The sequence below is a fragment of the Papaver somniferum genome, unplaced genomic scaffold (assembly GCF_003573695.1).
Source record: "Papaver somniferum cultivar HN1 unplaced genomic scaffold, ASM357369v1 unplaced-scaffold_10, whole genome shotgun sequence".
Taxonomy (NCBI): domain Eukaryota; kingdom Viridiplantae; phylum Streptophyta; class Magnoliopsida; order Ranunculales; family Papaveraceae; genus Papaver; species Papaver somniferum.
In genome coordinates, this window is record NW_020618825.1 from 10,042,896 (window position 1) to 10,058,973 (window position 16,078).

The 16,078-nt window shown below is 37.5% G+C and overlaps 3 protein-coding genes across 3 annotated transcripts; all 3 read left to right on the top strand.

Annotated features, from left to right (window-relative positions):
* The first annotated feature begins 414 nt into the window (after positions 1-414).
* Positions 415-1,089, top strand: LOC113325941 (phosphatase IMPL1, chloroplastic-like). The gene is made up of 3 exons (XM_026573770.1): positions 415-551; positions 638-690; positions 847-1,089. Exons 1-3 carry the CDS (start codon positions 485-487, stop codon positions 979-981), a joined length of 255 nt encoding a protein of 84 aa, XP_026429555.1. The 5' UTR covers positions 415-484; the 3' UTR covers positions 982-1,089.
* Positions 1,090-3,316: 2,227 nt separating this feature from the next.
* Positions 3,317-6,577, top strand: LOC113326312 (probable pectinesterase/pectinesterase inhibitor 25). The gene is made up of 5 exons (XM_026574063.1): positions 3,317-3,331; positions 3,395-3,454; positions 4,073-4,982; positions 5,395-5,754; positions 5,846-6,577. The coding sequence occupies exons 1-5, from the start codon at positions 3,317-3,319 to the stop codon at positions 6,535-6,537; spliced, it is 2,037 nt and encodes a 678-aa protein (XP_026429848.1). The 3' UTR covers positions 6,538-6,577.
* A 381-nt stretch (positions 6,578-6,958) lies between these two features.
* On the top strand, positions 6,959-9,250 carry LOC113326769 (pectinesterase-like). Its single transcript, XM_026574422.1, has 3 exons — positions 6,959-8,034; positions 8,176-8,336; positions 8,456-9,250. Exons 1-3 carry the CDS (start codon positions 7,109-7,111, stop codon positions 9,148-9,150), a joined length of 1,782 nt encoding a protein of 593 aa, XP_026430207.1. The 5' UTR covers positions 6,959-7,108; the 3' UTR covers positions 9,151-9,250.
* Positions 9,251-16,078: the final 6,828 nt, after the last annotated feature.

The following is a 16,078-nucleotide window of genomic DNA, read 5'->3' on the forward strand; positions in this document are numbered from 1 at the left end:
TTGATCTTATTTCTCCTCAAACCCTAGATTACACAGCTCTTACTACTGAGAAAAGCCCTTAATATTTGTTCAAATTTGTAAATCCTTTGGTTCTCAATTTAGAACTTGTTTTATGTATTTTTCTTGTTTTGATTTTATGGTTTTGATAATGTTGTTTGTTTTATGCAGAGTATAGATATGGAAACGCTTCAAAATTTAACCGCTGAATGTGATTTGGATTCAAAATAGGTTTGGGAATTTTTTTAGTTAGGTTTTTGTTGTGGTGTTTTCTTTATTCCTATGAATGAACTGCTGGATGTGTAATTTCCGATTTCTGATTTTATTGTAGGGGTCTGATTATGGTGAGAAAGAAGTGGTGGAGGGGAATGTGTTAATGTTGGATTGGTTGGCTGGATGGTTCTTGTGTGTGTCTGTGTTGGCGGTGGTACTCTTGTACCTGGAGGTTAGCTGTTGGTTGTGTTGTCTTTATGCGCATCTCAACTTCATGTCCAGGTTGAATTTTGTTGGAGGTCCTATGTGTTGGAATACCCGTACATTTTCTACATCAGCCGGTATGGATGTTACTGATTACTTATTGCAGTCTTGTTTTGTTTATTATGTCTTTGTTAACTATTTATGTGGGCAATTGGTTTTGCAGGTGGCGAGGCCTTCTGTAATGGACAGACAAGCCATGTTAGCGAAACTGATCGGGTGAGTATTGGTTGCTTAGATAATTTTATCAGTAACTTACGCATCAATTTTGTCTTGTTCTTTATTTAATCTAAGTTTGTTGCATATTATACTATATGCAAAGAAAGTTTGGGTTTGTCATAATAATTGCAATGTGAATTTGGTTATTATGTCCAGGTGGATAGATCTCTTCTAGTGACTGAATTTGGATATGAACATGATGATGCATGGGAAACAAATATATATTTAAATAATTTACTGATATCAGCAGGGTACGTATACATTCTTTTGAGTTATCTCACTAAATTATAACAAAAATTAGAATCAAACCTTAGGCTTTTTCTGAGGGGCCATGCTAGTAGAATCACTTGCGCATTTGAGCAGCCATGTTTTTTCCTAGTATAGGTGGTGTTAAGCCAGCATCACGAAGGCCTGTGGCAGTAGAAAAGCCAACTACAGGATCACTTGTCTGCCCTGGTTTAACATTCCCCCTGAGTACAACATATGGTGTTTTCAGCCGAACCTGAGATTCTTTAACTTCATTTCTTCTTTATACTGTTTATTGTGTTTTTACTGCTTCCTTTTCCCTCGGTGTATCCTGTGGAAATTATGACTTAAAACCCGGTATGCTTCTTTTGGGGTCATAATTCGGCCAACTCATGTCTCCTGTCAATCTGAATTTCCTTTTGACCCCTGTTACTGCAAATACCCAGCTGCTTATTTTTCTTCTTGTCCATGTTCCTGTCACCCAGTTCGACAGTTCCTCAAGTGTTACATGGTACACCTGATAAACCTTTACCGACTGCAGCTTCATGGAAGGCCGCAGCTGGTCATATATCATCATTGTCCTCGTTAAGTAACTTGTATAGGACGTGCTGAACTGTAGGTATTCATGTTGAGTCTGTTTACTTACACTATAGGAAGTAGTAGTCATGTGAAGTGGAATGCCCACTACAGTCTATGTTTTGATTTAAAAATAGCTAAGTTGTAGTGTGGAGTTTATGAAGAGAAATCAATAAACAATTTAGTTTTTTCTTTAACCTGTTTTTATCTTTACTCCTCTCTTGATCAATGAAACTTGGAACTTCTGTCATTGACGTGTTCATTTTTATTGTTGGACAGGTCTTGTGTATTGAATTCCAAACGCCGGAATTACATGAATTGGTAACTTTGTCTAAGCTCATCATATGGTATTATTGAGAAGTTAATCTTGGTTTTATTTGTTCGCATCTCACAGTGTTGATGGCTTTAGATTATTTACGGTGAAATTTTTGTACTTGGGTTTCTGTAATGAATACATGGATCACAGTATAATGTGGATGATTTGTAGATTGAGAATCGGAGTGTATATGAAAAAGAAGAAAGTGCAGGTCTGTGTGTCAGTTTTAATTGTATTACTGGAAGCCCAGTAATTGTATTGCAGGCCTTTAAACTGGAAGCTCAGGTCCACCATAGTGACCCGGGCTATCCATATTTTAATTTGTTATTTTAAAAATTGTCACAGTTATTTTTGAAATTGTTACAAAAAGAAACACCTGTCAGCATCACTGTTTTGTTACAACTTAAAGTAACAGTTTTAACGTTACAGTAATCGTGACAACAAAGACACGTGTCCTTTAAGTAATTGTGGGTAAACTTAGTAACTCGTATATGTGCTACTATAACCGTGACCAAATGTGACACGTGTCCTACGTCCAATCGTTGCAAACTAATTATTCACACTTATATCTATTGTTGTATATGTGACAGTAAGGGACACGTGTCTACAGCATAATTGTTGTAATTATTAAGTAACAATCAAAACCGTTGTATTTGTTTATGCAGTAGTCACGTGTCGCAACCGTAAAATTAGTTCAGTCGTTACTGTTTAATTTGTGACGCTGTAAAATGTGACTTTAATTAATAATTGTCACAGAAAAAGCGTTGCAACATATTGCAAAAATTATTTATAACAGCGTTTTACCAACGGTCTGTAAGTGTTACAAATGAAATCAGTAACAGATATGTCCTGTGACAAAATCCTGGATTTGGTGTAGTGGAAGTTAGGCTTGCAGGGTGGACAATTGCAAACCCATGCCATGGGCTGGCTCTGGCATAGGTGGAGAGGTTTTACAAGTTCCGCCAATATTTCAAGGTTGCTATAGAGATCACCAATCCAGTAGATGTAGCAGTGAGAATAATTGTTTTATATGGATATTGTAACCTGTAAACTCCTGCATGTTCTGATGAGAGGAGGAGGGAGTAGCGGTCATTATATAATAGAAAGTAGGGTTTCAATCATGGCAATGCGTATAACGCGTTTAGGGTGGGGATGGTTACATTCTACAGTCTATATACACATGCAAACATATGACTTTACCTCTGCACAGTGCAGCTATCCCCCATCTGTCTTTGGTTCACTAGTGATGACTTTGTGCAACTCTCTGATCAAGTTAGGCAGCAAATTTTGAGATCTTTGCGATGAGACCAAACAGACATTATATCAAGTAGTGGCCCGTCCTTCTGCTACATCATTGACTTGCTATCTAGAGACCATTTCAAGCTAAAACATTAGTCTTGTAGGGAAGTTTGCTTTCCTAACTAGAATCATATAAATCATTGGGAGTTGATTTTTATTTCTTGCAAGGCCAAGCTACTAAAAGTCGCAATGGCGTGTGGACCGGTGAGTGGAGGTATGGTTCCAATTTGACTTATATATTTGTCTGTAACAGTACTGTTTATACAGTCATTGAGTCTACTAATTAATGAGCACTCTTCCGACAGTACTTATGCCGTGAATGAACGCGTATGTCGAATTTCCAATAAATTTTTGCATGAATATACGATGAATGAACAAGATGGGTACTTAATTTGAAATACAGCAATTCTAGATTGACCATGGAAAATATCTAATGGCTTAAAAATAGTGTACCAATTTTTTCTCCGTGGGTGTCTAGCCATTTAATTACAAGTTGTTCGACAGCATTGTCGGTTTTGTAGAAGAAAGCTAGCCAGCAATAGCTTGGTAGGTTGCTTGATCTAGGTGATGACAATTGTAGCTAGCTAGGTTATAATAAAGCTGCTAATGAAATTACTTAAGGTAGTAAGATTAGGTATATATAAATTTTTACTACAGACACCTACCTACATGAAACAAAAGCAATATTAATTCACTCTTGTCAAGATCGAAAATTACAAACAAGAGGAACGAAAATGTTGAAAGCAGTGAGCTGTTAATCTTACAAGCTAGCTAGCTAGCTAGAGATTCAATATGGATCATCACTCATCAAGTTAGATATTTATATGGAAGAACTATGCAAGCTTACAAAAGGATAATAATAGTGCTTCTTTGATTTTGCCATGTGCCCATATGCATATGAAAACGTAATTCATTAATGACGATTTGGTTATATCTACATTTTAGTCAAAGGTAGATGAATCATGGTTAATAAATTTGCTGACAAATGTTCAACCACCACCATTTATATCCCACGCGCTTCCACTCTATTTCCCATTTGTAATGCACCATCCCACCACATTCTTTATATATAAATATAGATTTGTTTATCATCATTTACACTCCATCAAACCACCACCACATTATGGCAATGCCATCTATTTTTGTTCTGCTTCTTCTTGTTATAACAAATGCATTATTATTCATATCTTCAACTGCTCTAAACAGCTAAACTCCTCACCACCACCACCATCAACACCACTACAATCACGTACCCTAGCATGCAAATCAACACCCTACCCTAAACTCTGCCGTTCCATCCTTTCAACCATCCATTCCTCACCCGCCTCTGATTCTTACGAAAACTATGGTAAGTTCTCAGTCAAGGAATGTAAGAAACAAGCAAGGAGAACATCTAACCTCATAAACCAATTTTTGAATTCATCAAAGAAGAAGAAACGGTCTAATATGAGTCACGCTGAGTCAAGAGCATTGAACGATTGTAGCCAACTCTCTGAACTCAGTGTTGATTACTTAGTTACTATATCAAACGAGTTGAACTCGGCCGAGTCACCATTATCTTTAGCACTAGTTGACAGAGTTCAATCACTTTTAAGTGCTATAATCACTAACCAACAGACATGTTTAGATGGTCTTAAAGATTCTGGAAGCAGAATTCCAAGTGTGCTGAATGTTCCATTCTCTAACACAACCCAGTTGTATAGCGTTTCACTAGGGTTGGTGAGTCACGCTTTGAGTCTGACTCGTAAGCGAAAACGAAAACCAGGAAAAGTCCCAGCAGCAGATCGGTTCACCACCAACGGCAACGACGTAGACTCTGGACTGAGAGCCGGTATGTTCCATTCTGATTCATCAGGTAAAGGATGTAATTTTTTTCAACAATGTTGCACAACTTGCGCAAACAACGACATAGACGCCAGACTCATTTCTTTTGTAGCTTTGCTACCACCTGCATACTTAGGATCATCACTTGTGTGGCTTTCGCTCACTATAGCACCGATATTTCCTATCTATGACCTATGAGTATCTAACCACTCTTGCCTTAGTGGGTATACTGACCTTAAATTTAGACCCCACAATACAGCTTTCTCTGGATGATGCCAATAATTCTAGTACCGAGATTTAACTTCTCATAATGAGCTTCAGAGACCTTGCCAGTCTCCTTTAATATTTCCATGTGATTGGTTTGGGGTCGGTAAAATCTAGTCAAGCATATTAAATAATGAGTGTACTAAATTCACTAACTTGGATGTGTTGTTATTTATCAGAACCAAGATGGGTTGAGAAGATAAAGAAGAGAATGAGAAACGGCAACAGGAAATTAACAGAAGGTGTTGGGACGCAAGTAAGTGAAGATACTACAGTTATTGTTGCGAAAGATGGATCTGGGAATTTCACGACGATAAGTGAAGCTATTTCCATTGCACCAAATAATACAAAGAATATTGTTGATAGAGATGGGTATTTTGTGGTTTATATCACTGAAGGGATTTATGAAGATGAGTATGTTGTTATTCCTAAGTATAAGAAGTACGTCGTGTTAATCGGAGACGGTATTAATAAGACCCTTATTTCTGGAAATCGAAGCGTTGTTGATGGTTGGACTACTTTCAGCTCAGCTACATTTGGTAAGTGCATAACATTTGGTGGTGCCTGCCCGGTAACGGTATGGCGTGGTTATGGAATTTTTCTAACTTTAAAAGTTTGATTTTATTGTAGCTGTTTCGGGTGAGGGATTTGTGGCTATGGACATAACATTTAGAAACACAACAGGGCCAGAGAAGCACCAAGCTGTGGCAGTCAGAAGCAATGCTGATCTCTCCACGTTCTACCGTTGCAGCTTCGAAGGATACCAAGACACTCTCTACATTCATTCTCTTCGACAATTTTTCAGGGAATGCGACGTGTATGGCACAGTTGATTTCATCTTTGGCAACTCTGCATCAGTGTTTCAAAATTGCAACTTAATTGCTAGGAAACCAATGCCAAGGCAGAAAAATGCAATTACGGCTCAGGGTAGAACAGACCCAAATCAGAACACAGGCATTTCAATCCATAATTGCACAATTACAGCCAGTCCTGAGTTAGCAGCTGACTTAAACTCAACCAGGACATTTTTGGGTAGACCTTGGAAGGAATACTCGAGGACGGTATTCATGCAGTCGTACATTGATAACGTTATCGATCCAGTTGGATGGTTGGAATGGAATGGAACAGTTGGATTGAGTACACTTTTTTATGGTGAATTCGAAAATCATGGAGAAGGAGCTAATACCAGTATGAGAGTACAATGGCCTGGTTATAACTTGATGAATGCTGATCAAGCTGTGAATTTTACTGTTTATAATTTTACTATGGTAGATACATGGATACCTTCTACAAATATACCATTCTCTAACGGTTTATTGTAATCAAATTTTTTTGATTAAGTTCATAATTTGGTAGTTGTAATTTAACATGCATTAATCTCATGAAATGAATGGAAATCCATTATTTTCTGGTCGCGTGTAATTTTAAAAGGCATATAACCTCGGGTAAATCTGAATCTGATCAAAGCTGTCATCGAGAACAAACACTACCAAATGTGTTGATTGGCATTTCTCTTTCAATTTAATTCCGAACAAAGCGAAATTTGGAAGAGAATAAAAAGGGAATGTCATGTGCATGAAAATACTTGTGAGGTCAAGAAAGAACTTCCTATTGTTAGAAAAAATAACTATTCTTGTCTCACAAAGAATAGACAAGATTTCCCTCCAAAAGCGGTTAATATACGGTTAAGAATCCTTTTTTCATCCGTTGATTTCATTCAACAAATAACTAACTTTTAAGAAACTGAAGAAAGCTGTCCAAGTATCAATTCCCTTTCATTAGAAAGAGGCAGAAATAAGATTGAAGAAAATAGACGAAAAAACGTGATTTCTCTCTGCCTTAGCTTAAAAATCTAAGGCAGCAGAGAGAAATCCCTCTGCATCATCAGGAAAGATGGCCTTCCAAGACTTTGGCGATTTGTCAGAGCGCCGAAGACGAGAAAAGCAACAAAGGCTGAAACAGAAGATTACCGTTGCGGTAATCTCAGTTTTAGTTCTTATTCTCATCATAGCATCTTGTGTTGTAGCCATTGTTTATCGATCCGGACATAACGCGAAAAAGCAAGAAACTGCTGGAACCACAAAACAAGTTACCCATTCCACAAATGGGATCAAAATGATATGCGATGCTACCGATTTCAAACAAACATGTGAAAGTAAGCTAGGCAAGATAATGAGTTCAAATTCTACTAACCATCCTAAGGATCTTCTCAAAGCTGCAATCTTTGCTATCATTGATGAGATCGAAACTTCTTTTCTCAACGTGTCTTCGAAATTCAAAACGGATAATCCTGACGAGAGTAAGGCGCTCGATGATTGCCACATTCTTCTTGGAGATGCAATTGAAGAGTTGGATGCTTCCGCGGATCACGTTGGTGGAAACGATATTGAAAAGCTCCCACAAAGAACCCATGACTTAGATAATTGGCTAAGTGCTGTCATGTCTTACCAAGAGACGTGCATTGACGGATTCCCCGACGGGAAATTGAAATCTGATATACAAAAGGCATTTAAAACAGCAAAAGAATTAACTAGTAATTCTCTTGCCATTGTCTCGGAGATGACCACAATTCTATCAGCTCTTCAAGTACCAGGACTTACACATCGTCGCCTTCTAGGGAAAGAAGAAAATGATGAACTTTCTACTATTGAAAAAGATAAACGTCCTAATTGGATGTCCCATGAAGACCGTAGAGCTCTACAACAAGCTCCTGGTACTGCCGATTTGAAGCCTAACGTTGTTGTCGCTAAGGATGGCAGCGGGGCATTTAAGACCATTAGTGAGGCCTTGGCTGCCATGCCTGCTAAATACACCGGAAGGTATTTTATTGTTAATGTGATCATTTTAATCGGTATTAGATTTTTCAGAGAGAGCCTTGTCGTATCACAACCTCGTTTCCTAATCCAAACTTCCTGTTTGTGCTCAATGCCTTTCTTTTATTCTTGTTTCTTGGAAATCAGATACATCATTTACGTGAAGACAGGGGTTTACGATGAGACGGTAACCGTGGGAAAGAAGATGGTGAACGTTACCATGTATGGAGATGGACCAGAGAAAACCGTAGTCACAGGGAGCAAAAACTTTGTAGATGGTGTTCGTACGTTCCAAACTGCAACTTTCGGTAAGTTCCTGGACTGCTAGATTGAATCCTCCAAAAAAGAAATATGAAAATTGACATGGTTTTGATTGATATGTCAAATGGTAGTTTATGACTTGTATTTGTTGCTTTCCTGTTTGCAGTGGCTCTAGGGGACGGTTTCATGGCCCGAGACATGTGTTTTAAGAATACCGCTGGTCCCGAAAAGCACCAAGCTGTGGCGCTAAGAGTCCAATCCGATCGTTCAGTTTTCTACAACTGCCGAATTGATGGTTACCAAGATACATTATACACTCAAACTCATCGTCAGTTCTACACAAATTGTACAGTTTTGGGCACAATCGATTTCATTTTTGGTGATGCATCTGCAATCATACAAGACTCTACGCTCATTGTTAGGAGGCCGTTAGATAACCAGCAAAACTCTGTCACAGCCCAAGGAAGAGCTGATAAGCGTGAAACCACCGGACTAGTTATACAAAATTGTATTATCAAGGCAAATTATGCATTGTTGCCTGTAAAGTTTAAGATTAAGAGTTATCTTGGTAGGCCATGGAAGGAGTACTCGCGAACAATTATCATGGAATCGATGATTGGAAACCTTATAGCACCAGAAGGATGGATGCCATGGCAAGGAGACTTTGCACTTAAGACATTAAATTATGTAGAATACGAAAACAAAGGACCAGGTGCAGCAACCGGTGCTAGGGTTAAATGGCCTGGTTATAAGAGTAGCATGACTAAAGATGAAGCCATGAAATATACAGTCGAGCCCTTCCTTGGAGATTGGGTTAAACCTACAGGAGTTCCAGTTCAAATCGGATTGTACGGCAAATAAATGAACGAAAAAAAATTAAAAAATGGTATTTATGCCTGCATAGACATGATATAAACTACTTGTAAAATGAGAAATAGACTCGTTACTTCTTCTTGTTCTATTGTTCTTGTTGTTGTTGTTTGTTCTGATTTTATCATCAAGAATTTTGCTTTGTTTTGATGACAGGGTATAGAAATCACATCCGATTTCTTAAAACCTTCAATGCAAGTTTAGTGCATGCTACATATTCTGGATCTGCAATGTTTTGTTATGCACATTGGCACAAAAAGTCTAGTAAAAGAAATGTCATGTACGTGACAATTGTGAAAGGCCAGAAAATCACGTAATCGTCAAGATATTGCACCATTAATGCATTCATGTGTACTGTATATATATTTCTAACACAATATTGCTCTGCCCACTTAAAACTGTTTCCGTTTCTCAACTAATTTGGACACAAAGATATGGCCAAGAGATCTGTATCAGTTGGCTGGTAGAATTACACTTGCGTGTATTGTTGGTATTTCTCATTCCAAAAGATACATTCAAACAAAATTTCGCTATGAAGTTTTAGATAACCAAATATACCATAAATGTGCAAACGCGTTAGGAAAATGTCATTTTTTTCTTGAAAGTGGGATTTCATGACGATGATACGTTAAAACTATCTCGATATTCAGTTGCTAACTTTTTTTGTTACGCCCAAATGAAAATTCATTATAAGCTAATTTTTAATTGAACATTACATTATGTACACTCCTATAAAAAAAAATAAAAAAAAATAATTAACGCATTCTATAATATGTAATTTTGCCGTATCCTGGTTTTAATTTTAATCGATTCAAGCACTTTGATGTCCCTTTTAAACTTGTTGGTTGTTGATGATTAAGCGAGGATGGAGAGAAAAAGAGCGCAAAAAGAGCTCTATCTGGAGAGGAAATTTTCTTCGTTTCAATGGAGACAATTGGCAATACAGATGGGATCAGAATGGAAGAGAAGAAGCGAGGAGGATTCAGATCATGGATTCATTTCTTTACTGAAGCTGCGTTTTGGTTACTCGATGTGATGACAGAAGCTATGGATGTGCACTGTGAAAAACGAAAGTGGCCAAGAATGGAAGGAGAAAACTCTTATCTTGCTGAGGTGAAAGATAATGAAGCAAGGAGATATTTAAGGTTATCAAGAGTGAGAAGGGGTGATGGTCCTAGATCATATGCTTTATGTATTCCATGTGGAGAAAGAGCTTATTACTGGGGAGTTCTATTCAAGGAAGTGCAGAGAGTTATTAGTGACAACAAACTGCAAATGAGAAGATTTCAAACTCCTCCAAATAGATCAGATTTTCAAAGTAATCGCTCACAGGGAAAGAAGGATGCAGTTTACAAGGGATTGATCAAAGTAGGTGGTATGGTGAGATGGCAAAGAGTGGCTAGAGAGGTTTTGAAGCAGATGCAATGGATTCTTTTGTGGATCTAGAAATAATTGATGAACAGTCTGCACATATTGTGTTAACTAAAGACTATTGGTTAGATCTCTGAAGGCCGAAGAAGATTATTGTGGACGAGGTTGTAGTTAATTTAATGCAACATGCTACTGCTTCTGCTACTACAAAACATAAGGAGGTGGATAAAGCTAATCTAGCGCAGGATATCATTATCCCTATCCATGCCATGTCAAGATATAGGAAATGGTTAAAAATAAGAGGCATTCCAAATCAATGTTGGACTTATAAGATGTTCAGGTCTATTGGTGATGCCTTAGGAGGCTTCATGGATGTAGCTGACAATACCTTGAGAAAAGAAAGTCTGAAAATTTTCAGAATTTCTGTCAAAGGGGATTTCTCGACAATCCCGGCGATTCTCTTGGTTGAAGAAGAAGATCAGCAATGGGCCGTTTTAATCGAATGGGATTTCAAATTCAACCCAAAGAATAAGGCTAATTTACAGGAGTATCAAAGACTTTTAACGAAGTTTGAATGCATGCAAAGCAATTTAAACTCAAAGAAAGATACTCCCGTTATTCTTGGGGCGAAATCAGATCGAATTGAGGAATCGGTGGCAGAAGATTTGACTCAGCGGATTCGAAACAATATTGACTTGAGCAACAAGTCAAAGGTGTCGTTGGAAGTTTCGAATACTGATCAATCTTCTTCTTCAGTTAGGGAGACACAAGAGGTTGTGTACTCTCAAACTGTTCCTCTTGGTTTGAATAGAATGGCGGAGGGGAGTCTTATTCTAAATCAATAGAAGGGTTTTTCTAACTCTAATTTTGAGAATGAACGTGTAGTGGGTGTTCCCATGTCTCAAACTGGTTTTATCATTCCAACTAACAATAAGTTTTTAATCTTAGATGAGGATGAAGGTGAAGGGGAAGGACCTAACTCATCTAGGTTGAATCTTATTGATAGTGGGTTGGAGGAGTGTAGGGGATGAAGGTACACATTCTTACAACCAGAGTACTCCAATCAAATTGAGTACACCTATACAGATAAACAACAGAAGGGATGAGAAAGTGTCTGCTACTGTAGAGGATCACTCAAATGGAAATGGTTTTTTTTCCTCAGGTGATGTTGGAGGGCCTGACGACCTACAAATTTCTTTACATGGTTCTGAATTTCCTGGTGGTGCTTCTCTTGAATTGGTTCAAGATACTTTGCTCTGCAGATTACTAGCCCAAAAGAGTTATTCCATGTGATGGAAAACCAAGTTGTTATTAATCTTGGAAACTTACAGGGTTCAGATATAGATTCTAATGAGATTATCTTCTCAACCTCTAAGATGGTGTTGGAACTATGTTGTAATCTATGGAGTATTTCTAGTAAGGATGACGGAAAGGAAAAGGCTGTGATTGATGAGATCCTCTTCAAATACAGAGACAGATATAAGGCTCTTGCTGAAGGGAAACAGATTCAAGATAGCTGTGAATCACAAGACAAAGAAAATGACATGTATGAAGTAAGCTCAAGGGAATTGGTGGTGACAGATGGGTGCTGAGATTATTAACTGGAATTTAAGGGGTCTGAATGCCTATAACAAGCAAATAGATGTTAAGGACTTAATTTTGTCTCACAAGTGCTTGGCTTGTGTTGTTCAAGAGACTAAGTTGTTGAACATTTCAAGTTGGTTTGTAAGACAACTTTGGTTTGATTCTGATTTTGGTTGGGAGTTCATTCCATCTCAAGGTGTTTCTGGTAACAGTGGAGGGTTGCTAACTATATGGGACAATTCTTTACTAGAGCTTTGAGACAAAAGATTGGGAGTTACTTCCATTTCTTGCTTATTCAGATTCAGAAGTAATGGCTTCAAATTTATTCTCACTAACTGTTATTTACCATGTGATTACAATTTGAGAGAGTTGTTTTGGAGGGACTTGGTGGAAGTGAGGCAGTGTGTTCTGAAGCTTGGTGCTGTGTTAATGACTTAAGTGCAGTCAGGAGTGATGCAGAGAGAAACAAAACTGGTGGGGATACAAGAAATATGAACTTCATTAATGATTTTATTCTGGAGCAGGAGATGATTGATCTGCCTTTGCATGGAAAAGCGTATACTTGGAGTAACAAGCATGATGAACCTTTGCTGTGTAGACTGGATAGATTTTTGGTATGTTCTGCATTTGGTACTAAATTTGTTAATGCAACTCAAACTGCTCTTCTCAGAACTGTGTCAGATCATAATGATTTAATGCTAGATTTATTCACTAATGTCAAACACAATTCAAGTTTTAAGATTGAGAATCATTGGCTTCAAAATCTTTATTTTATTCAGTTAGTGGAGCAGTGGTGGAAAGCAATGGAATTTGAAGGATCTCCAGATTACATACTTTTCAGGAAACTACAGAACTTGAAATTTTTTATTAAGAAGTGGAGTAAGAAGACTTTTGGTAGTGTGAGGAAGACTTAACTAGCAAAGTTCAGATCTTAAACTTGGCTGAGGAATCAACTAATCTTTCTCCAACACAGATTGAAGAGAGAGCTAAACTTCTAGTTGATCATAATACTGTTAAAGTTACTAGAGCTAGAATGGATCATCAAAGAGCAAAAGTTCAGGGTTTTAGGGAGGGTGACAAGAACACAAGATTCTTTCATAAAATGGCAAATGCTAAGAGGAGAAGGAACTGTATTACTAAACTGGAGGTGGCAGGTGTTGGTGTTTTCAATCAAGATGTCATTAAGAATGAGATACAACAGTTTTACACTTCTATTTTCACTGCAAATGCAGCTGTGACTCATTCTTTTGATAATTTGAATTTCAAAAATATTGATGCAGTGCAGCAAGAATGGATAGAAAGAGCTTTTGATGAGGAGGAAGTGGTTAGGGCTATCAATAATTGTGGTGCTAATAAAGATCCTGGTCAAGATGGGTACAACATGGAGTTCTACAAAGCTTGCTGGAGCTTTTTAAAGGTGGAGGTAATGGCTGCTATGAAGAAGTTTCACTGCAAAGAGAAACTAGATTGGAGGTTAAATATGGCTTTTTTGAAGTTGATTCCTAAAAAAGAAGATTCTGCTACTGTCAAGGATTTCAGGCCTTTTAGTTTAATTAGTAGCTTCTACAAAATCATCTCAAAGGTGTTGGCTGACAGAATTAAAGTGGTGATTCCAAGTCTAATTTCAAATGCTCAATGAGCCTTTATAAAGCATAAACAAATTCTGGATGGACTTCTTATTGTAAATGATTGCATTGATAGTAGAGTAAGACAGGAGAAATCAGGAATTTGTGCAAAATTGATATGGAAAAGGATTTTTATAATGTCAATTGGAATTCTCTTTTCATGATCTTGAAGAATAATGGTTTTGGAGAGAAGTTGATAGAATGGATAGAATGGTGTGTCAAAGGATCTCAATTTTCTATTCTAGTTAATGAAGAAGCTACTAATATTATTAGACCTTCTAAAGGAATTAGACAAGGAGACCCTTTGTCACCTTTCTTGTTTCTTATTGTAGTTGAAGTGTTATCTTTGTTACTTGACGAAGTTGTTGCAGACAACATGATTGGAGGCTTTCAAGTGGTGGAAGGTGGAACTGTGGTGTCTCATCTGCAATTTGGTGATAATATAATTGTCCTGATTAATGTTTCAATTGTGGAGGTAAGGAGATTGCTTATTATCTTGATGTTGTTTGAACTTATGACTGGATTGAAGCTGAATTTAGATAAAAGCTCCATGACAAGTATAGGTGCAGATGAGAACATTCAAGAGCTATCTTTGGAGTTAGGTTGTAAGATTGATTCCCTGCCCATTACTTATTTGAGAATGCCCATTGGGGCTACTAGAAGAAGTGTGGCTATCTGGGATGTGATAATAGAAAGAATGAGGAAGAAATTGGCACCATGGAAAAGGAAGTTTCTCAATAAGGCTGGTAGGGTAACTCTTATCAAATCTTCTCTTGAGAGTATTGCTAATTATTTTACGTCAGTTTATCATCTTCCTGTGTTAGTGGAGAAAAAATTGAACAACATAATGAGGAAATTTCCATGGGGAGAGGATGAGGAAAGGAGAAAAATGAGCTGGGTGTCTTGGAAGAATATATGTAAGTCAAGAATACATGGTGGTCTGGGAATAAGAAATTTAAGGCATATCAATAGATTTTTACTTGTAAAATGGCATGGTAGGTACTGCAAAGAGAAAACAACATTGTGAAGAAGAATTGTTTGTGAAAAAACAAAGTCTGAGGAGCATTATTTGGTTCCATTGCAAACTAAGGAAGCTGTTGGGAGAAGTATGTGGTTTGATATTTTAAGAGAAAATCAAGATTTTTGTTTGGCAGGTACAATTCAAGTAAAGAATGGCAGGAGCATTAGATTCTGGCATGACTGGTGGAAAGGAAAGTATGCTTTCAAGGATAAATACCTAAGATTGTATAAGCTCAGTAACCAAAAGTTTGAAACTGTAGAGGATATGGCAGGCAACATAAGCAATAGTTGGAATTTTGAGTTCACAAGAGTTCTGAATCCATCTGAAAGCATTGATCTGCTGGAGATAAGGTTTGAACTGAGAGATGTTAGATTGATTGCAGGTGAAGAAGATTCAATTGAAGAGTTATGTACTTCAAAAGCTTTGTATACAAAGATTGCAGAGACTGAAGAAGAGTGGGAGTATAAGAATGTGGTGAATAGCAAATTAGCACCACCTAAAGCTATGTTTATTATATGGGATGCAATTCATGACTCAGTTCCAACAAGGTTAATGCTTCAAAACATACGGGTGGAGATTGCTTCAAATAGATGTTTGTTATGTAACACTCATATAGAATCGCAAGATCATCTATTTTACACTGTGAATGGGCGAAACAGTGTTGGGACTTCTTCATTAACTCTTTGCAGGTGAAATGGGTTATGCAGGATACTTTGACAAAGACTTTACTGAGTTGGAACATTCAAGTTTTCTCAAAGAAATGTAAGACAATATGGCATCTTATTCCTATAGTTATTTGCTGGGAGCTATGGCTAGAAAGGAACCGTATGGTGCACGGGGGAAGGATGAAATCAAAAGATGAATTGATCTGTGCTATGAAGTCAGACATTCACTTATGGACCTCAAGTACAGATATATTTAGAGGGTATTCATTGAACCAAATACTGTTCCAGTGGGGAGATATCATGAATTGAGTATAGGATCTTTTAAGTTTTAGCCGGCATTGTAGTCTTTGACTGCACCTCTTGTAAATAACCTGTAATTACTCTCTCTTTAATATATACCCTTTTTCACTCGGAAAAAAAACAATCAGCCTTTGAATTAACTTGTGATTGGTAGGCCATCATCCGCTGCTACGCAGCAACATCCTATGAAGAGATAAGAGATGACGCGGTTGGGGAGACATTCTGGAAAGCGTAAGCGCGTATATGGGAAGAAAATGAGCAAAAAACAACTGCACGGGGTAGTGCTCTATTTGGTATTACTATTTGTCTTCTCAACAGTACAGCTACACGAATTAATATCGTCATTTGCTGTT

What these genes read in the sequence shown, in the direction of transcription:
- LOC113325941 (XM_026573770.1), top strand. Translation starts at nt 485, where the DNA reads ATGTCCAGGTTGAATTTTGTTGGAGGTCCTATGTGTTGGAATACCCGT. An exon ending in TACATTTTCTACATCAGCCG is followed by an intron (nt 552 to 637) that starts GTATGGATGTTA and finishes TTGGTTTTGCAG; the next exon opens with GTGGCGAGGCCTTCTGTAAT. An exon ending in ATGTTAGCGAAACTGATCGG is followed by an intron (nt 691 to 846) that starts GTGAGTATTGGT and finishes TATTATGTCCAG; the next exon opens with GTGGATAGATCTCTTCTAGT.
- LOC113326312 (XM_026574063.1), top strand. An exon ending in CTTATGCCGTGAATGAACGC is followed by an intron (nt 3,455 to 4,072) that starts GTATGTCGAATT and finishes TCTACATTTTAG; the next exon opens with TCAAAGGTAGATGAATCATG. An exon ending in TTTCAGCTCAGCTACATTTG is followed by an intron (nt 5,755 to 5,845) that starts GTAAGTGCATAA and finishes ATTTTATTGTAG; the next exon opens with CTGTTTCGGGTGAGGGATTT.
- LOC113326769 (XM_026574422.1), top strand. Translation starts at nt 7,109, where the DNA reads ATGGCCTTCCAAGACTTTGGCGATTTGTCAGAGCGCCGAAGACGAGAA. An exon ending in CCTGCTAAATACACCGGAAG is followed by an intron (nt 8,035 to 8,175) that starts GTATTTTATTGT and finishes CTTGGAAATCAG; the next exon opens with ATACATCATTTACGTGAAGA. An exon ending in GTTCCAAACTGCAACTTTCG is followed by an intron (nt 8,337 to 8,455) that starts GTAAGTTCCTGG and finishes TCCTGTTTGCAG; the next exon opens with TGGCTCTAGGGGACGGTTTC.